Genomic DNA, 21,125 nt, shown 5'->3' on the forward strand with positions numbered 1-21,125 from the left:
GTGGGACTTTGCGTTCATTGGGGTTAATTACTGTGGATGAGAGGTTACTGAAAAGAGCCTGGGTAACCTCAAGGCAGCTGCACTGAGAAGTCTTTAGCTCTGCAAACTGTGCCTCCTCCTTTCAGATCTCCACAGCCTATATACCCCAGCCCCTCCTTCTGGGAGGGAATGCCAACTGTCAACACACCCAGTGGTGATCATTTGCAACCAGACACAGCTTTTGGCCCTGAGGATGAGCTGTCACCCTGTTCTTCTTTTAATTTTATAATGAACATTATAGCTCTCTGGGGTTAAAAATATGTATAGGCTAGAGATGCAGCTCAGAGGTGTGCATGGCCCTGCGTTCAGTCCGTAGCACAAATGATGGTGTGTAAGTGCATGTATGAGAGATGCTGATAATCACAAGTACCTTGTCTTTCCACTTCCCCATCCAGGTTCCTGGGACATCCTGCAGCGAAGCTTCTCTATGCGTACAACCCCAGCAGGGATAGCGAGGTTGTGGTGAACTCAGTGTTTACAGCTGCTAGACATTTTCATGTGCCACCTGTCCATTGCAGGGTGAGTGGTGATGAGTGACTTTCTGCTCAGATCCCGCTTTCCGGCCCATGGTTCCATTTGGTAGCTTTTTGTTGCTCTATGTGTATTTTCACATCCATTTTTTTTCCATAATTTTGGTAGCTCTGGATACTTAATGGGGAGACATGTTTAAAGAAACTGTTACAATGTATGTGTATTAAAAAGTAGAATGGCTTTATCATGGGTAGAGAAAGATCTTAAGGTTGGCGTGGATACTGAAGCTTCTAAATCCTGCCCTTGAGTTTAGAGCTGTGCTCCCTCAGACCCCAGGGCTCCTTGTGAATGGGGCTTCTTCTGTAGTTAAACCACATGGCAGCAGAACTGCAGTCTTTTAGTTTTTCAGTCACTTTGAACTTCCTTAATTATTTAATTCTTTTGAGTGCCATGTTGCTCGATGCTGCACCTTTTACCAACTACTGAGAAGAAAGAAATGTTAACAGAGAAGCCTACATTTGGTCTGCGGTTGGCTTGGTTTATGCAGATAAATGCTGTCCCTGGCTTTTAATATTGTGTCAACATATTTAATAGTAAATCTGCCCATCTGTACCCCACCCTCTGTACTCACAGAGGCAGGACTGTGAGAGTCAGACAGGGGAGCACGTGGGCGAGGAGGAGAGCAGAAAGGGAGGCACCCGACTCCATTCTGGAGGGAGGGAACTAACTGGGCAGTTATTTGCCGTGAGTTGGCAGCTGCTCTTGGAGTGACAGCAATGGTCAGCTTGCAGAGGCTCAGGCTTCGGGATGCTGATAAAGGAGCAAGGAGCTGTCCGCAGAAGTAGTCACAAGGAAAGGACGTCTGAATACTCATCCAGACGGCTAACCAGCTGCTGTCCTTTCAGGTGATTCCAGCAATGGGGAAAACATCCTTCAGAATTATTTTCTTACCTACCGAAGAAGGAAGCTTCGAAAGCTCGTTATTTATTAATACATCCTCTCATGGAGTCTTTTCTTATCATGTAAGTAACTTCATTTTGCCATGTAATTTGGCTGTTGAGTCAAGGATGACTGTTTTAAGGACTCTCGGAGAGATCCTCCAAGAGTCCCTACCTTTCATGTTCTACAGCGATCCCAAGTCTATTACCTCCATGCTTCTGCTTGGTGGGCCACACCGTAGTGGGTCTTCACCTTCCCTGCAGCCTGATAGCCCTGGGTCTTTGAAGTGTGTTAGAATGAAGCAAAAACGATGTACCATCCAGTTTTCTAGAATTAAACTCAGCAGGGCTCCTCCCTCTCAGACAGGTGAGAGGTGTACTCCACGGGCTCCTCCTATATTTTTGCCTGCCTCCTCTCGCAGGAGAGCTTATGGTCAGGAGACACTGCTGAGTGTGGCCATCATTCCTGGGCTGCCCCCCATTCACATCACTACTGAAATCAAGATACTGGGAAGGGCACGTGAAGTATCATTTTCCTGGTAGTCACAGAACAGGGGTCTTAACCCAAGTGTGGTGCCTGGGGCATCCTGAAGATGTGGTGCCAGCACATTCAAGCATCAGAATTGGTTTTTGTGCTTAATTCTCATCAGATTACATTAAACACATTGGTTGCACATCAGAAGAAAAGAGTTTGGCACTATGAGGGACAGTTAGGGGATTTTGTAATGGAGACGGATGTGTTGGTCAACAGGACCCGGCATGCTGACACTGACGGACGCGTGCTTCTCTTGCTTTCCTGCAGGTATCTGGAGTGGGCACTCGCAGAGTCTCTACAGAAGGGTCTGCGGAGCAGCTGCCGAACGCATACCTTCTGCTCCCGCAGGTCCAAAGCATTCAGCTTTCACAGACGCAGGTCATTAAAGCAGCCACTTTGAACTAACTTGTAGAGTATGCACAGCCTGATCTGCATGGTCCATTCGGGTTTTACGCTACTTTGAAAAGTGTTGAAATATGGAAATAATAGATGTATTTAAAGCATCGATGAAACCCATGCGTTCTTCCTTCCTTCCTTTTGTGTGCGCGTGTGCACAGTCCTGAATCCAGGGCCTCTTTTATACTAGGCAAGTGCTTTCCGCTGAGATGTAGCCAGCCCTCCACACTTCAGAACAGCCAGTGCTGCTTGCTATTCCACAGTTGTCGCTGACTCCACTGCTGCCCAGTGAAGTGGGTTTGTCTCTTTATTTTAGCTCTCGGGCTGTGTGCTCATGATTCTGCTTTTCTTTTTGCACATCCATTTCCTTGAGTATAACTCCATGATGAGGCTGAGGTCGCAGACAGACCATGAGCTGCTTACCATGTATTCCTGACTGGCCTAGAACTTGCTGTGTAGACCAGCCTGGCTTCAAATGCAGAGATTTGCCTGCCTCTGCCTCCTGAGTTCTGGGACACACCCTGCTGAAGGGACATTCTTTTATGTTTAGTAATTCTATACAATTAAAATTCTTTTCATGGACATTTCATTATCAGCTTACAGAACTGCTCACTACTTTGGTACGTAGCTCTTTTTGTCCCACCTCGAGCCCAACATCACCTGCTTAAGACCTGTAGGTGCATTCTTTCGGGTGTTAAGACGCACTTCGTCCTCAGTACAGTCCTTACCCCGTGTGGTCTTGCACGGTGAGGAGTGAATCCGGGGCCTTGTGTGTGAAAGGCATGCACTGTGCCTGAGGTGCAGACCCCAGTCTGGCTGCTGGCTCTTCGGTCACATTGCACACTACTTCCCCTCTCACCGTATTATGCTAGCCTCCTCTGATTGCTCCTGGGTGCCATTTTCCTTCCACCACTGTCCTTTGCACCTGCATGTTCCCCAGCCTCTCCTCCTCTCTTCTCTAGTTTGCCCTTACTTCTCCCTCTTTAGGTTCAGAGATTTTTTCTGAGATACCTGACTGGCCGTCCCAGCCTGACTTGGGATCTTTGTTGAATGTAGTGGAACTATTTTCCTTCCCTTTAGAGCACACGTGTCATGAGTGGATAAGAGGGCTTGCTATGCAAGCATGAGGGCCTGATTTCAAAACCTCAGTACCCACATAGAGAGCCGGGCAGATCTCTGTGCTTGTAACCATGGTAACAGGAGGTCATTGGGACTTGCTGTCCACCACCTAGCTTTCAGGTTCTCTGAGAGAGATCCCTGTCTCGGGGATGCAGGATATCTGGCATCATCCTCTGGCATCCACCCTGTGTACATGGTGTGCACATCTGCACATAGACATGTTCTCGAGCATACACACACACACACACACACACACACACACACACACACACACACACACGCACACCATAATGCAATCACTTGGAGCTTTGCTCCATGCTTCATGATTGGGTTCTGATTGAGATTGATTGAGATTTCCAGGAGGCTCCCTTCACCTCACCAGGTAGCCATGGCTGAGATTTGAGTTGTCAGTAGGCTCTGTGGCTGTCCTCAATGGGCGGGTTTCTGCTCCCTGCCCTAGGCTGGCCTGGCTGATAGTGACTTGACTTTTTCTTGATTTTGCTACAGGTTGAACATCCCTTATCTAAAAATAGGAAATACAAAACATGAAAATATCCCACACTGTTTGAGTGTGTTCATGATATTCCCAGTGGGAAATCTCACAGACAACCTCACATACTTATTTACACAGAACACAGACATACCCCCAAAATTCTGTATATGAACTGTGTTATATAATGTGTATATGAAGCACAAATTTCATATTTAAACCTAGATTCCTTCCCTGATACATCTCATTGTGTATAGAAAAATATCCCAAAACTGCAAAAGAGCCCAGACCTAAAATGTTTCTGGCCTTGCACATTTGGAAATGGGGATTTGAACCTGTGCTTCCCTGTCTGCCATTTTTTCTTTCGTGCATTGTAGCTTAGTAAGTCTTACTAATGTGTAAGTGGCACTGAAACAGTCTACCCATGAAAGACAGTTTAGTGTGTTTGGTCACAGAGTTGGGGACTGCCATTACAGTCTGATCTTGGTACCCATCCTTGCTTCAGGCTGAAGCAAGCTGTTTGTGAGGTGGTAGACTCTCTTCTTTTGATAGTATCCTTTGAAGGACAAAAGATACAGACTTTGATGAAATCCAGTTTATCCATTTTCCCCCTTGGTTAGTTATAATTTTAGCATCTCATTTAAAGGTTCTCCAAGATTATGAAAATTTACTCTTATGCTTTAAGGCTTTTACAGTTTATCTTTGTTCCTGCCCAATTTGACTTCAGTGTTGTGAGTGGTGTGAGGAGGACTTCCATGCTCATTCTTTTACATGATGCTCTCAGATGCGCATCCCACCTGCTGAAGGGCAGTGCTCCCACACCATGTGATCCTCATGAAAGGCAGTGCTCCCACACCATGTGATCCTCATGAAAGGCAGCGCTCCCATACTGAGTGGTCCTCATGTCCCTTGTCATCAGTTCTCCTCTCTGGGCTGTGGGTTTCTTCTTTGCTTTTGTCTGTACAGGGATTTGTGGCTTTATTTAAGTCAGGCCCTGTTGGATGTAGCTCTCTCCAAAGTCAGTCAGTCTGTCCATCAGTCAATAGATAGTTGTTGAGTGTTCCAGTTAATACATGGGCTGTGAACAAAGTGCAGTGCCCCTTTTCTTTTTGCTGAGTACACTTTGAAGTTTGTTGACAGAGCTGGTCCTTTGTCAAAAAAACAACACTGACGTCCTGTGCAGACATCTGAAGGTGTGTTCTGCAAGGCACATGTTTCACAGTCTCTTTATTTCATTCCATGGTTAGGAAAAAAAGTCTTAAAATGTTTTCCGGGGCTTATTGTGTACCTAAAAGTAAAATCCTACAAAATTTAAACCTAAAAAGTAATTATGGAATTCCTAAAGCATATCCCTACTGTACTATTTCTGCACGTCAGCTGTTTGCCTGTGTGCACCTGTGCGCCTTGTGTTTGCAGGGCTGCGGTTGCCGGCTCTCCTTACAGAAGGAAAGTCTTTATTCTCAACACTGTCCTGGGAGTTTTACTTCTGCTAATGTTGCTCACCTGGGTGGAGGGTTGTGCGTAGGACATCAAATTCCTCCACAGGGTTCTAGGTCTTGCTCAAGGCAGAACTGTGGGTTTTTCTTGGTATCAGGCTAGAATATGTGTCATGCACAGGTAGAGAGTGAGATGTTTAAACAGAAAGAAATGCATCATCAATTTTTAAAAAATTTTTGTTTCCACTGGAAGGGGGGTAACTTCATTTTTAAGGAGAAAGGGTGAAGTTAAGAAGAGGAATAAAATTATTTTATATGTAAATTAGACTAATGTGATAGAGATTCATAGAAATTTAGGGTGGGGTGTGTCTCTATGGTAACGTGATGTTGTGTATAGGGAAGTGCAAGCTCCTTAGCTTTGTTACAGCACAAGGCTGTCCCTATTTAGAGACCAGTGGCCTCTCCTTCCTTGGCGCTCCTGACTCTTTCTTTTGAGCTAATCATCCTTCCCAGAACACACCATCCCTTCTACCAGCCCCTCTTCGTGGGGTTTATCCTGGGCAAAGTGTGCTGGTTCCATATTCCAAGACCCAGTTCAAATGTAAGCTCTCCTCAAAGTTTCCCTGGTTCCCAGTCTGCCCTGTGCTGCTCTCTATGGCACTGGGTCCAAACCCCGTGGTAATTTTGTCCCCTGCTCTTCCATGGGGCTCACCTAGACAGGGCCCAGTTGCCACCATTTCTAGAATGTCTATGTCAACTCCCTGTGTAGTACATTGAAGGCGCAGAGTTTTAAATAGATAGGTGAGTCAATGGGAATTTGAGCTGAGATCCACAAATAGCACCTATCTGTCCCTCCCTCCACTTGGAGGAGCTTCACCTTTTCACCACCGAGACTGACCTTCAGCAGACTTACCGCCATGGCAGGTGGCACTATTCTTATTTTAGAAATTGTTGAAAGGACTCAGAGTTCAAATTACTTGGTTGGAGGTCAAGATTAGAGCTAGGATTGCAAATGACAACTGGGTTGCTTTTGTTTTTTTCCCAAATGTAGTAGTAAATGTCATAATGATTTTTCTTCTGTAATATTCATGATACAGGAAAGAAAAATGCCAATAAATCTTTTTTGCAGCATTTTATTATGGCAACAAAATAGACACAGTTTAATGCTCAGTGGAAAAAGGATTTGACCAGTTGAACTGTCAGCTTAGCAGTATATTACAGCTCTTTCCAGACTGTGCTTTGGAGGTCCATGTGGAAATGTTTGACAAGCATGTAAGCCCGTGGTGTAGCTCTGTGGTGGTAGAGCATGTAAATACTATGTTAGCTCACACTAAGTTTATGTTTGGTTTCTGTTGAGGTGATAAACACCGTACACCACAGTTAAAAGCAACTTGGGGAGAAAGTTTTTTGGTTTCTTTGCTTTTATCCTGAGTCCACTGAAGGAACCTAGGCAGGAACTGATTGGTTCAAAGGCCATGGAGAGGTGCCACTTCCTGGTTTATTTCCTCCAGGACCTCCAGCCCAGAAGTACCACTGCTCCAGTGAGCTGAGCCCTCCCACATCAGCTGTTAACCAAACACATGCTGACAGACTTGCCTGGAGGCAGTCTGATGGAGGCATTTCCTCCTTTGACATTTCCTTTTCCCAGATGACACTTGCTGGCTTGTGTCATGTGGACAAAAATGGAGAGCGAACCAGTACAGTTCATTGTAATTCATAATGATTAAAATATGGTTACGTTATTACCTTTCCCTTTCTTTCAGCCCCTTTCATGATCCCTTTTCCAAATTTATGGCGGCCTTTTCTCTTATTTATGGTTATATATATGCAAATATGCACATAGCTGTACACATACAACCTGCTGAGCCTGTTTAGTGTCGCCTGTGTGTCTGTTTTCAGAGCTGCCCCGCTGTCATTGGGTAACCAGTTAGGGGGCTCATCCCTGGGGAAGACCGGTCTCCCTCCTTCAGCGGTACTAATTGCCCATGGCTCTTTGTCTAAGGGTTGAACCCCATAAAACACGTTTTTCAAAAACATTTTCTCCAATACCTTCCTGGATCTAGGCTGCTCACATGTAGAGAATGTTTTATTGATTTACATTTCAAAGCTATTTTCGAAATGTGTGTCATCCCGGTATCCACCAGGTGTATGAAAGGCTAAAAAGAACTTAAAGTTTGGGAGCCACTGTAAAATAATAATTGTCTAAACCTAGAGAAGTTAAAATTTTAAAGGGAGTCCGTGGCACACAGCTGTACTGTGTGTACACACTTGTGCAGTGACACACTAACTTCTAAAAAGAATATGTTTTCAAGATACTCTGTGATTACAAAATGTATGATTTTTAACAAAACAAGGGAAACAAACTAGAGGAGTGAAAAGTAGAGGGTATGACTGAGGGAGAGTGGCTTTGTGTGTGTGTGTGTGTGTGTGTCTGTGTGTGTGTGTATGTGTGTAAATATTGCACTGAACACCACTGATAAATGCAATTAATAACATCATAGTAAAAAGATATTGCAAAGCACAGCCATACTTGGCAAAGGTCACCATTATTAGTACCTGTTGTCTTCTGTAGTTTTCTAGTTTGTATGGAGGAGGGATGGCTCTCCAACAGTGATCATGTTGCTGTCCTGTGTGTGTGAAGAGACTTTCTCAGGTGTGATGTCTAAGATCCCTCACCCCCGCCCAGGACTTATTAGCCTTTGAGAGTTGGCACAGCTTTTGCTGTTGGTGCCAGGGACAGGCGCTGGAGCCTCATGAGAGGGTCCAAGTTTGCTGTTAGATGGTGCTGTCAGTTCAGTATGACAGAGGGAAGACTGAGTGGTAAAATCAGAGTGGGGAGGAGACTTTAGAGAGACTCTCACTCATAGACAGTGGAGAGATGGAGAGTGCAGGTTTACTTAATAAAAAAAAGTGCTGCAAAAAATTATCTAGGTTATGGAGGGCTAACATAGAAAATAGGAAATGTTTAAGGGCTCCATAGTAGCCCTGATCTTCTGACTGTTGTACATAGTAGGGAAGGTCAAGGGTCACCACACTGGCGATCTACTGGTCGTCCTACATGATCAGTTGAGTGGAATGAGCAGTTTTCTGAGATACACCATTTAGACAAGGGATGGTTTCCTCTACTAGATTATAAGCCGAATCAAGCTTTATGCCCTAACTAATAAACAACATGGTCTGTTGTATTATATGAAATAACAGTAATTGAATTCATTAATAGGGGATTAAATAATCCTAAGAAATTATAAGCTGTTTATGAAATTATGGCCTAGAGGGTTTTTTAAACTTCTTTCAAATAGTCATTGTGTTAGAATACTCTAGAAAGGCTTGTTAGGAGACACAAAGCTGCCTTGTTGGCACTGTTTTCTGACTAGTTCTGAACCTGCTGCAGGTAAAGAACCAGGAGTTAGACAGCTAAGCATGGTTGGGCCAGGCATGTTGGAGGATGCCTTTATCCTAGCGCCCAGAGAGAGGAAGTCTTGAGTTCTGGCCGGACCCTACCTCAAAAACAGCCGAGGTGAAAGGGTACAGATCATTTCAGCCCTACAGAGCCTGAGGTTAAGAGTTTGAGGCCAACCTGGGCTACATAGTGAACCCCTTGTCTCAAACAAAATTAAACAAAAACAAAGGAAAGTCGAACAAAGAATTAAAAATGAGAGAAATAAAAGGACATCATAGCATATTTATATGACAGAGGCATGTTCCCCTTTAATATCTCTCTGATGAGTTACTATCTCTCTGTCCCCAGGTTGGACACCTGGGCCAGTGGCAGACACTCCCTCACCCTGGCACAGAGAAGGGAAAAGATACAGGACAGGATTCTAATCTGTTACTCACAACTAGGAGCTCTTGTGCCTTATGGGAAGGCAGCTGGGCTGAGACGACGGGAGAGCTGGGGAAGGGAATTCTTGTAACACTACTCTGGATTCATAGTCCTAGACCAGTTGACAGACTTAGGGAGCGGAGGAAGAGAGCAGCCCTGTGCTTCCACTCTCCTCGGCTTGCCCTCTAGGCTCCGAGCAGCCCCTTCCCTATGCCTTTTGTATTAAAAATGCATTAGGTGTGCTGAAGGTGACACTGCCAAACCTGAGCCCCCATTCCTTTCTGTCCCTCATCCCAAGTCCTCAGCTGTGATTTCCAGGACAGCTCAGGAGTTTCTCTGTAATGGAGTCACACTGTAGCATTAAGGTACTCCTCTGAAGGATGGCTTCCCCTATCCAGGGATGTGTGGTGCTAGCGGGTAAGGAGAACCCCAAACCTGACCTGCATAATGATCATGGTTCTGGGTGGCCTCACATTCAACTAACCTTCCTGTGCCTTATTCTGTCCATGAAGTGGTAATACCCCTTCCTGGTAGAAGAGGATGCTATTGAATAGATAAAGTCATGTAAAGAGCTTAGAATCAGTTCCTAACACACAGCTAAAATCCATTTCTCATGACTTCAAAAACAGGTTCTGAATATACACCTTCCGTTGTGAAACTTAAGGAACTTTCAAATTCAGAGTCAGTCTTCTGGCAAGGCATGGAAGTTGAAGGCTATAGACTCATATCAACTTATCTTGGTCCACGAGTTCACAGACAAAGAGTTGGAAGTCCTTCCTTATTCTCTTTGTCTTGGCCTGTGTACAAGGGGGAACCTTTGGTGGCTACATCCAGGACTCTCTCTCACTATACTGTGCACAGCCTTCCCAGGGTCCCTGTGCTGACAAATGTTTCAGTTCTAAGGGTCTCTTGAGCCACTCTTAAGTCTTAAGTTCTTACAAGATCCTCAGGGATATCAGAGCATAAACTTTACATGCACTGAAGTTGGAAGACCACCTCCTCCCCCACTCTGGGCACCCATTCTAAGCATAATTGTTCCCAGTGTCCTGCATGTGTCTAAGGCAGTAGGAGGACAGAGACAGCACCTTGGCTTCAGCTGGTTGTTTCAAGCCCAAACTGCTTGGTGGGCAGGTATGACTGTTGGTCCAGGGGCTCATAGGTACTGTGGGGTTGAGAGTAGCCACCTATCAAGGAGCTGGCACCCAAGACACTGGCCCCTCCTTTAGAGCTTGGCAGTGTTCTGTAGGCACAGCAGCTTGCTCCCTAGGTTTGCTTTCTGCTCCACCACTTTGTGGGTCTGTTTATTTCTTGTCTTGTTCATGATGCTCAACTGAATGGTGTCCAGACTCTGCAGAGTCCCCAGGCTGAGATGTGGGATGCACTGGGCTTCCATCACCTCTCACTGTTGACCCTGAAGCATTCAGACCTAAGGAAGGTTTCACTTCTGTACTGCCCGCTTGCAGCCCGAGAGCTGCCCTCAGCAGATTCCTGAGGAGTGCAAGAGCCCAGATGGGGGAGCCGTCAGCCTGTGCTCCGGTCCTTCTGGGTAGATTTGGGCAAACTTTTTACATTGCAGGGGAAGTGCTTTGCCTCCAGTGTTTTTGCCTTTGACCACACCCATTATGAGCAAGGCTATCAATTCCTTTTAAATAGCAGGGAAGTGTGCTTGCTGCATAAGCCCGAGGAACTGAGGTCAAATCCCCTGCATCACAAATGCTTCTAACCCTCTGCTGTACCAAGGGGGAGACAGGCAGGTCATTTGCTGGCAGCCAGCCTAGCTTCAGCACAGTGTGTGACTGTCCCAAAGGAGTACGCCAGGGTGACAGGACAGGTCACCTACTGTCTACCTCTGGCTCTCACACATGCCTTCCCCCAACTTTTAAACAAACTGAAAAGAAGAGGAAAGGCTGACTTTGAGTTGTTTCCAGCCTATGAACACTTGGTTCCCAACATGTTGAGCCTGTGTCAAGGCAAGGCAGTGTATCCTGGTGAGCCTGCCCGGAAGGACAAAACCGAGCTGTTAGCCTTGTGCTGGCCAGGAAGCAAAGACTGAGAAACAGCCAGTGGAGCCAGAAACCCCTTCCCATGGCAAGGCCAAATCGTTTGCGTGACATAGGCCACTTGCCTTTGGGTTGACCTACCTCATTACCGACAGGTTACCTCACTCCAGATGGCCTGTCCGGCAAGCATGCTGGGGCAGGGCCAGTACCGGCACATGGTCACCATCCCCCGACCTTTGGGTTTTGAACGAATCGTTACATTAGATGAAAAGAATTGAAGTCTATTTCCCTTAGAAACTGAAGGAGTAAGGAAAAGGAGTTCCCTCTTCACAGCCTCAGTGTGGGAAAGCCACTTCCCACAAATATCTAAATTATTGTTATGGAATTAAGCTAAGGAAGTGTGGTTAATTTAGAGTGAATACATAGAAGTAAGCCACCTCCTTCCCTCCTCATACCCAGTAGTTTGCACAGGTGTCCCCCTCTGCCCAGAGTGAATCCAGTAACAACTCCTAAGGATGGAGGTAGGGACTTATAGTAATGCAGGGGAGGCCAGGCTTTGGTTTTGAAATGATACGGATTAACCCTCTTTCTTTAGACCAAAACAAAACAAAAACTAGTTCCAGGCAGCTCTTTATGCACATGTTGCATGAGTGTCTCTGGCAATATAAGTAAGGGTTTTGTTTGTTTGGGTGTTCGGTTGGCTTTCGTTTTTCTTCCATGGGAGAGTAGAAGCTACTGGTGTGGATTGACATGGAATTACTGTTCAATGTCAGGGAGAAGCAGCCATGCTGCACTTCATGATAATTGAACGGAGCTGTCACCAAATACTGAATGACGGTCTTAGCGTCTGAGAGTTGTGCGCACAGGGCAGGCCCCGGATAGCTCTCATGGTATTCAAGGCCGTGGCTGTGCAGACTCAGTTGTAACAGCCTCAATGTGTTTGGGCTGCCAACTGGAATGTCCCATGGCCTGTACAGAATTGGGACCCTGCTGATAGGCATGGTGACATAGAAGATTTAGCATCTGAAGCTGTAAAAAGCGTCTGAGAAAAATAGGTTGTAAAATTGGGACTTTCCAGAACAACTTTCATTTGGAAACCTAGTTTCAAGAGCTTCCTTTGTCCGTGTGGTCTGGGTGATTGAGCTCGGGCTCTGGGGATTCTTCTGGGGATTCTGTGTACTGACTGTCATCTGGTGGCTGGCTGCTGTCTGTAGAAGTCATCCAAATGACTTAGGGCTTTACCACTTTGCTTCCTATCTTATTGCACAGTCTCAGGACTTCACACATTGTTCCTAAACGTCTTAGCAAGTGGGAGGAGATGACTTTTCAGATCTCAGTTCCCTACTCTCCTTTACCACAAACCACCAGGTTCTGTACAAAAGTGGTTTAAAGTATTTCTTCTTTCTTGAGTGCTATATTGAAACGGCTTTTAAAATCTTATGTCTGTGCTGGCAGAGTGCTGGTCTTCTATGTACCTAGAAAGAATAAGCTCAATCTATTCTGGTGAACAAAGTTCTGGTTTGCAAAAATAACTTCTCTCACTAGCTGGCCCCAGGATCTTTGATAAGTCATTGACCCCTCTAAGCTGTATTTCCTCCGTGTCTAGGAGGGAAAAATAGTACCATGTTTTCTGTAAGTAAAGACTTAATATATGCTATGCTCTAACTGAAAACAGCAAGTTTCAGACATAGGGAATCATCTGCTTGGTTTCCTCAACTGCGGGGCACTCTGGTTAGGAGGGAACTGCCCCTGTTTTGCTTGCTTTTGTAGGTTCCTTCAATATTTGCATTATTTTCATTGTTGTCCCAAATGGTTTGTATTTTGGTAATAGTTTCTCTGTTAAAGTTAAGATTGCAAGAATTTTGTTCTTTTGGGAAAGAGCTGTCAACTTTTCAATTTTCTTTTGACAAATCCACACAGGTCACAGGCAGTGTGGGCATACTCCAGCTCCCCCTTGTGGGGTTCTGAAATACAGTCTATCATAAGGAAATTACAGCCTTCCTAAATCATAGCATATGAAATCAATAGTATTCTAAAGACTGAAAAATTGAGCCCCAACAGGACCCCACAGAAGTGATCATTTAGTGTACACTAATGTTTTTACTGGCGGAATTACTTTAAAAATACTGTGTGAGATTATGTCCAGCCTACATGTATGAAGTGTGTAAGGCATACATGAATCTTGTGTTTAAACACAAGTCCCACCCTCAAAAGGTGTATGTGAGAATATTCCAAAATTAAACATTTCCTTTTTAAGCCCCTAAAATAAAAAACACTGACTCTATAGTGGTTTCTTTATGTTATACTTGATTGAATACACAAATCTTGCTTAGTTTGGCAGATTATAAAAATCATTTATACAAAAATTTACCAAGGATAACAGAATATCAGCTTGTAAATCAGAAGAGGTCACTGTGTTCTTAATTATGTTTAAATTATCATTCAGAACTCTTCTGATGCCAACTAGACCAGTGTGGACATGGGGGTAAAAATAGGCTCTGACTTCAAGAAAGGACCTGACACTTAGCGAAACCCTTGAAGGTTGAAGCAACTCACTACATGTGGGTTTTGGGTACATAAAAACTCAACTTAAAACAACAAACTATTTTGCTTGTTTGTGAGACACAGTCTAACAATGTAGCCCAGGCTGGCCTTGAACTTTCAGTTCTCTTCCCTGGGGATTGCCTGGCTTGGGAACTTGCCCTTTGTGGAGAGTGGAGTGGAAAGGGTACTGGGAAGCAAGTACCACAACTTTCTCTCTGGATTACTGTGGCTAGTGTAGCTATTTAGGCTCTGTACTCTGTGAGGCCGGCATTCAGCATTGATTTGGTGCAGCAGAGCATACACGGTCACAGTGCAGAAGTAAAGTACCCATCTGTGTTCCAGGAAAGCCTCATTCACAGAAACAGGCAGAAGACTGGAGTTAGGCTGGGGACATAGTTTGCGATCCTAGACCGCCATTGTGTTAGGAGTGAAGACATTTGCATGGTTTTAGGGAATAGAGGAGGCCAGTGTGACTTACTACAGTGGAGGCTCAGATAGTGAGGTGAAGTGGATTTCTCAGGTTTTAACTTGAACAGTGGTGTGAACAGTGCCAGGGCTGGTAAATAGTGGTGCTAAGATGAGTGAGTTTAGAACCTCCATGTGCAGCAAGGTGCCCAGCTTGCTGGAGAGCTCCCTTGGGAGGGGGAGGAAAGTGTAAGAAACACAGCACCCAGATCAGCCATGACCGATGGTCAGGAGACAGAAGCAGGGAAACTGAGAGGCAGGTTGTTTTGGTTTGTGTCTTGTGGAGGGATTTGTTCATATTTTTACTCTGAGAGGTTGTTTGGAGGTTCTTTTGGGAGCATGGATACCCATGTACCCTTGACTGAAGAGTGATTCTTCTCTCTGTGGTCTGTATCCTGAATGAGAAATGGTCCGCGTCTATGCAGCGCTACTCTGTGTAGCACGTGCAGCTTCAGGAGGGGCACACATGGAGGGAGAAAGAAGACACCCCTTTGCCAGCCAGATCACAGTGGCCCTTGAAGATCACTGGGGCAGATGTAGCCACCAGGCTGCCCAGGACCCTGGTAGCATCGTTCTGCTTAGACTGTGTAAAGTATTGTTTACCAGCAGTGATTTTTTTAAGCCTGTTTGATTTCACTTATATGCTCAAGTATCTTAAATGTTTTATACTGTACTTAAATAGGTAATATGCTTAGTTATTTTTTTTTTCTATACTTCAAATTGGTGTGAATGAGAACCAAAGTAATTATTGTTGGTATTGAGGGATGAATCAATGGATCCAGGGCCCAAATATCAAAAATCTTTTGCTTCACCATTGAGTTACACCTTGATCCCTAAAATGTATTCTTAGGTGATATGATTCTGCAAGGCTTATGGTAGCAAAGCAAACTTTAGGGGAGCGATTCTACTTAACAGTGGCTCTGCCTAGAATTAGGTGCTCACACATAATTAAGCTCCTCTTTGCTGAGCTTTCCCAATGCTCAGACTCTGACTCCTAGGCTGAAAAGGGTTCTTTCATAATGACTATGACAGAGACCTTGTGCAAGAGAATATGTCATAGGTCGTGTTCCTGATATTTGCATGCTATGCTGACTTCGCTGCCTCCTCCTTTGTCTACAGCCTCACTTCAACCTGGGCAGCTGTCTCTGCTTGATTAGGCTGTTCTCTTCCTTTTCTTGAAGTTATATCAAAGATGGCTGAGATCTTTGAACCTGACAGTGGTGCATTCTTTCCTTATACTTCTGTCTTCCATCCATAGCTCTTTCTTGTGTTAAAAATGGCAGGCAGTTGACATTTGGACATCCGTTTTTGAAGTTTCTGTCAGCGTCCAGGGAGATGGCCTCTAGTGGCCATTGAATTGAAAGAAGGCACACATTTAAAAGCAAAACAAGCAAACAAACGATCCAGGAAGTGGACTGGGTATAATAGTGCATACTTGTAATCTTAGCATTTACGCCGATGAGGCAGGAAGATCTTACCTCTATGGACAATCAGGGCTCTACTGTGAGACCTAGTTTCAAAATCAAACAAGCATAGGACTGGAGAGATGGCTTGATGATTAAGAACTTGTTGCTCTTACAGAGAATCCATTTTAGTTCCCAGTGCTTACGTAGGGAAGCCCACAATGGCCTGTAACTCCAGCTCCAAAGAATGTATTGCCCTCTTCTGGCCTCCTCAGACACCAACACACACACACACACACACACACACACACGAGCATAGATCTTTAAAATAAGCAAAAACAGTGTAAGTTGGTTATTAGTGGGTAACCCTACTTTAAAATAAAAGTATTTTAACCAAATACTAAACACACGCAAGGCAGTACACATGGGACATACATGCTTGCTTCCTGCCTTACTAGGAATTTCATTTATGGCTTCCTTTAGAATATAAGCTTACTGACAGCAGAATGTATTTCCAGGACAGCATAGCACGCAGCACTTAGCAGGTGCTTGGAATTCGTGGAGTAAATGACTTGCTGTTATGCTTGTAGCCTCCACCCAAGTTCTTTTCCTTCTTTCTTTTAGGCAGAAACCACTAATACCAGCCTCCTTCGGGTGCAACTGGAATGCAGTTTACATAATAAAGTGTGTCAGCAATTAAAGGTATAACAGTAACTAGCAGATCTCTGTTTTCTTTCCTACCTCTTAAAAATCAAGATCAAAACCACAGTATATTCTCACCCTAATCAAGCTCTTGCCTTAACTGGTTGTTTGTTTGTTTTTCTTCAAAAATATGCAGTCATAGAGTTCAGATGATTTTTTTTGTTTGTTTTTTAGTTTTTGAGTTTTTCTTCTTTCCCCATGCCTCTCATTTCAGAGTTGCTATCTGGGATCTGATGACACATTACACTTGGAGATGAACATCATTGTAGCAGTGGAAAACTCCTCCAAGCAACCTGAAGAGAACACTCAAGCCCTGTTAGATCATCTCTCTATTGTTTACGTAGCCACTGATGAATCTGAGACCTCAGGTGAGCTGGGGGCTTACAGTTTCTGTGTGGGACGAGCTCAGTCGCGTGTCCACCGGGTCCTGGCTTATCTCCAAAACATTGAAGCTTCAAACCTTCCTGCAGCATGGCTGGGTTTCCCGGAGTCAGTATTCGGTTCTTTCAAAGACTAAAGACAGCCTCTGCCTGGGGTAGATTGCAGCAGGCACCGCTTCTCAGTCTGCAGCCACTCTGTCTGTGCCAGTCACTTCAGGGAGGTTAAGTAATCACATCAAGCTTTTTGAGTCTCCGTGGGAATAGTTTTTCTTGGCATTTTGCAGATAGAGAGCAAATGAAATAGACATGACTGCCTAAGATAAATGTTCATGAAGGGCTTGAAGTCCCGAGTCTTGCTCTCTAGGGTTAGAGCTGCAGGAGCTCAGTTGACCAGATCATGCTGTTTCATATTCTTAGTAGCTGAGAGCTGGTTGTTTCTGGATGTTTGACAACCTGGAGGAGAGTTCTTTGGAAGCGTGTATGCTACTTAATAGAAATAGCCTATTTTGGCAGTCCAGGTTTTGAAGAACGCTTGCAGGAGGTACATACTGTCTGATGTCTGAGATGCAGAATATGGGATTTGCTGTTGCATAGCAGTTTTAACCGCTGTGTGAGTGGATGTTTATTACTCATTCAAAGGAAGAAGCACACAGTGATGCAGGAAAGCATAGTTACGTAGTGGCAGTCAGCAGTGTCAGGTGTGCAGTGCACTCTCCTTCCTTCCCGGCTCCCAGTCTCATGCTGGGGCCTGAACCTATGGCTTCCCACCTGCATCACTGCACTCTACAGTTTTATTGTTCAACAAACATCATTTACCTTCCAGCCTTTAGAATTAGATGTTGTAGCAATGGCCAGAAGTCCCCTGCCCTCTGGTTTATAGTTTGTTGGTTTTTTAATGGCCAGCCGGGTACCCAGGCTAAAAGACCCCTGTTCCCTGGGGAACACATTTGGATGATGGATAAAGGGGAGCTGCCTCCCTCCAAGGATTCCAGAGTTTCATTCCTCCCAAGTGTGCTGCTTTAAGTAAGGAAACACAAAGCTCTCCAGATGACTGGAGAGCATAGCTTTGCTTAAAACTGTCTAGCTGGTTACTGTTCTTCAAAGAGAGCACAGTATGATAATTTCTGTTTTGCATGTTCTTCAGCACGTGAAAACCTACGTGTTCAGGCCAGATACACACAATTGCACGCATGCACGCACATCTTCCTGTGACTTAGACCCATCCCAAGTACATAAAGCTCTGTCTCTGATTACCAGCACTGAACTCATCCATGCATGCATCCCAGAAGGTGCCAAAGAAAATGTATCTTCCTGTTGTAAAAATGCAAAAAATAAAAATGCAAAAAATAAAAATGCTGTCTTTTATCCCCACTAGGTCTACACTGCAGTGCCCCAAGACATCTGCTGGATCTTAGTCTCAGTCAGCAAAGCCTCTCACCCGCTCTGCTCCATCCCATAGCACACTGCTGAAGGCCTCTCTCCAAGCCTGGCAGCCATCTCTCTACCTTAGTTCCCAAGGCAGGTTTCCATGCCAGAAACACATGTCCCAACTCCGAGGCAGCCCAGTGTCTTCAGCCGCCGCACTTTCCTACACTCAAACCGTCACATAAAAGAACACACAACAAATAACCTTTGACCCAATTGATAAGATATAATTGCCCACCTAAACATACAAAGCCCAGTACACATCCATCCCTTAAGAACATCAATAACAACGTGTAAATACACAGAGTGGAATCTTAACGTCAGCTTCCATTTTCTCTCCACCGTGACAACACGTTCCTTCTATCTCTCCTCTTTCCATTCCAGTCTCCTCCTCCTTCAAACTTTTCTCCCACCCATCTTTCCTTCTTGTCCAATGACAGACCTCCTTCTATCCTGCACCTGCCCTCACCTGTATTTTACAAATTCAGTGGGGAGAAGGTTCTGGTGAAGTCACCTGAGTCCTGAGTACATGACTAGGCAGCTGTCCTTGGGGCAGTGGAATTAGCATCAAAATACAGATAACTCCTGGCCAAACCACAACACCTTCCATTCAATTTCCGTGTCATAGAAATGTTTTCATCTTTGTAGGAATGTATACTGTGTATAATTGTGGAGATTCTATGGCTTTGTAAAAACCTCATTGCTCTGTTTCTTTTGGACAGACGAATCTGCAGTAAATATGTATGTGTTGCATTCAGGAAGCAGCCTTATTTGGATACAGGTAATTGCTGGGTTGTACCAAAAGTAATTTGAAATTACAAATGTGTATTCTGCTGCTGGTCCTTGGGGATTCCTAGGAGCAGAGGCCTTTGTGTGTATTTCCTTTTGCTGTCATTCAAACCCACTGTCCCTTGATTGAGCACCTTGTTTGTGTGAAGGCCGTCAGCATCCCTTTCGGCTGTTGTAGACACATCTGCTGAGCAGTTGCTGGGAATTTTACTCAATGCTGTCTTCTGGTGTTCTCCTGGTTGAGAGGAATAATTAGATTTCTTGCTTGTTGTTGCAGGATATACATCATTTCTCACAGAAAAATCTCCTGTCTCTGCAGTTTGAACCAGTGCTGCTGTCTACTTCCACAACAAACTTCACGAAAGTTGCCTCATTTACTTGCAAAGGTACTCAGTAAGAGCTGGGGCGCTCCTGTGCCCTGCTGCTTTAGTTGACAGTCTCATTCAGTGTGGCACCTGCTCCAGGCGGGGCTGACGGCAGTCTCACTGAGTTGAGTTGCTTTGTTCCTGTAAACCAAACACTGGTGCACTCCAAAGCTGCACTCTATTTCGCTGTGCCTATAGGACTTTGAGTTTGAAGCTTTGCTTGGTAGCAACATGTAGTTCAGTGTGTGTACTCTGTTGCTTTCCTAGGGAGCAGAGTCACGGGGCCCCTGTTCAGTTTGATAGAATTCTCATGGATTCAAATTGCAGGGAAATATACCCAAACTCATTTATATTTAAGAAATTTCAATTTAAAGCAACAAGAGATATATAATTGATTACAGAGATCAATAAGAATGTTAAAAAAGTGTTAGTATTGTTTTTAGTAGCGAAGGAAGGAAAAATGTGTGTATGTTTTAGCTGAGAACTTATGCCGGCTGTTGAGAAGGAAACTGATTAATCTTGATGAAAAATGTAACTGCTTCAGTCCTTACCTCCATTTTAGCAGTGTCCCTACAGACACTTGTGTTTTCAAATTTGTCCCTATGCCAGGTATGGTGCACGTGCTGTAGTTAGTCACTGTGGTAGCGGAGACAGGAAGATCGCGTGAGCCCTAGGAATTGGAGGCCAGCTATGGCAGGCACCCCCTTCTGAGAAATCGAAGGGTTTGCTGGCCGAGCAGCCTGAGAGGCCAGTGGCAGGCACTGCTTCATGGAGTCCCTGTGTGGTGCGCCCTGCAGCCATTAGGAGATGTCCAGACACACACTGTCCCTGAGCACGCATAGTTCCTGCAAGTGTTCAAGAAAGCACTAGTTTTGCTGTCTGAGATAATTGAGAAGTAGCATGAAGGTCTACTCTACTTTGATGGTTTTGTGCTAATGTTTGAATTTGGTTTGGAACTACGTGTACTTTAAGTAGAAGCAGTTTGTGAATTAAGAATTCCGCAGCAGTGATTTAGTACCATGATCTGGGTCAAAAGCGGCCTGGAAATGGTGTTTGCGTAAGCATGCTTCCACACCATTCCCCAGTGTGTTCTCCTGGGCTATTTGAATCTCATTCTCTCCCATTCCCTACCAACTCTTCTTTACTCCGCCCAGTGAGCTGCCTTCTCTTCCCTGCTGAGCTAAGGACCTCCCTCTTATTTATGGCTAAGACAGATCTTTGTAAAGGAAGAGCTTCAAAGTACTGACTCCAATCCCCCCGCCCCCGCCCCCGCAGGAACTGAGAGGCTGGTTTAAAGAGAAGGGAGGGAAGAGTGTACTACTATAATTCCAGATGATGAGAGCAGCCAGCAAGGAAGAAAGCTGGAAACAAGGGGAGCTGTTTCCTCTATACTCCTTACTGCAGACAGCAAAGGCAGTGAACATGTATAAACAAACTGTCTCATTTTTGTTCCGGTTTAGTGAAAAGAGCTAGTGCGTCTGCCTCACATTTATTTCTTTGTACCCACAGCAGGTACCTCGTGTGACAGTGGAATTGTGGGTATAAGGAGAAGAAAAGATACCCCAGCAATGAAAGCATGCCTCTCCTCTCCTGTGGTTCAGGGGTAGGCACACCTTGTTCTTTTCCAGTTTTCAGTTTGCTTTTTTAGTTTTTCATTTGCTTGCTTGTTTTGTTGTTGTATTATTGTTGTCTAGCAATGCTTTAAAAGTCTGACTGTTGTTACTACATGGCTCTTTGTGGACTGGTAACTCCTTCTGTTAGCATATCTAACACAGATGTCTTTTGTAGCAAAATGGAAAAGAGGC

General features: G+C 44.8%; 1 protein-coding gene across 5 annotated transcripts in view; it reads left to right on the top strand.

Moving 5' to 3' along the window:
* The window catches only part of Tmem131l (transmembrane 131 like), a 134,286-nt gene that overhangs the window by 72,776 nt on the left and 40,385 nt on the right, over positions 1 to 21,125 (top strand). For 4 of the 5 annotated variants that reach the window (XM_032898174.1, XM_032898178.1, XM_032898175.1 and 1 more), the window contains exons 1-5: positions 16,085 to 16,361; positions 16,576 to 16,729; positions 18,889 to 18,947; positions 19,233 to 19,341; positions 20,830 to 20,923. In XM_032898174.1, coding sequence (XP_032754065.1) covers positions 16,615 to 16,729; positions 18,889 to 18,947; positions 19,233 to 19,341; positions 20,830 to 20,923 — 377 coding nt within the window. In that variant the 5' untranslated portion in view covers positions 16,085 to 16,361; positions 16,576 to 16,614. Of the gene's footprint in view, positions 1 to 434; positions 559 to 1,415; positions 1,533 to 2,250; positions 2,362 to 16,084; positions 16,362 to 16,575; positions 16,730 to 18,888; positions 18,948 to 19,232; positions 19,342 to 20,829; positions 20,924 to 21,125 lie in introns of those variants that run through there. The other variant, XM_032898179.1, reaches the window with a different exon arrangement.

The sequence above is a fragment of the Rattus rattus genome, chromosome 3 (genome assembly GCF_011064425.1).
Source record: "Rattus rattus isolate New Zealand chromosome 3, Rrattus_CSIRO_v1, whole genome shotgun sequence".
NCBI lineage: Eukaryota > Metazoa > Chordata > Mammalia > Rodentia > Muridae > Rattus > Rattus rattus.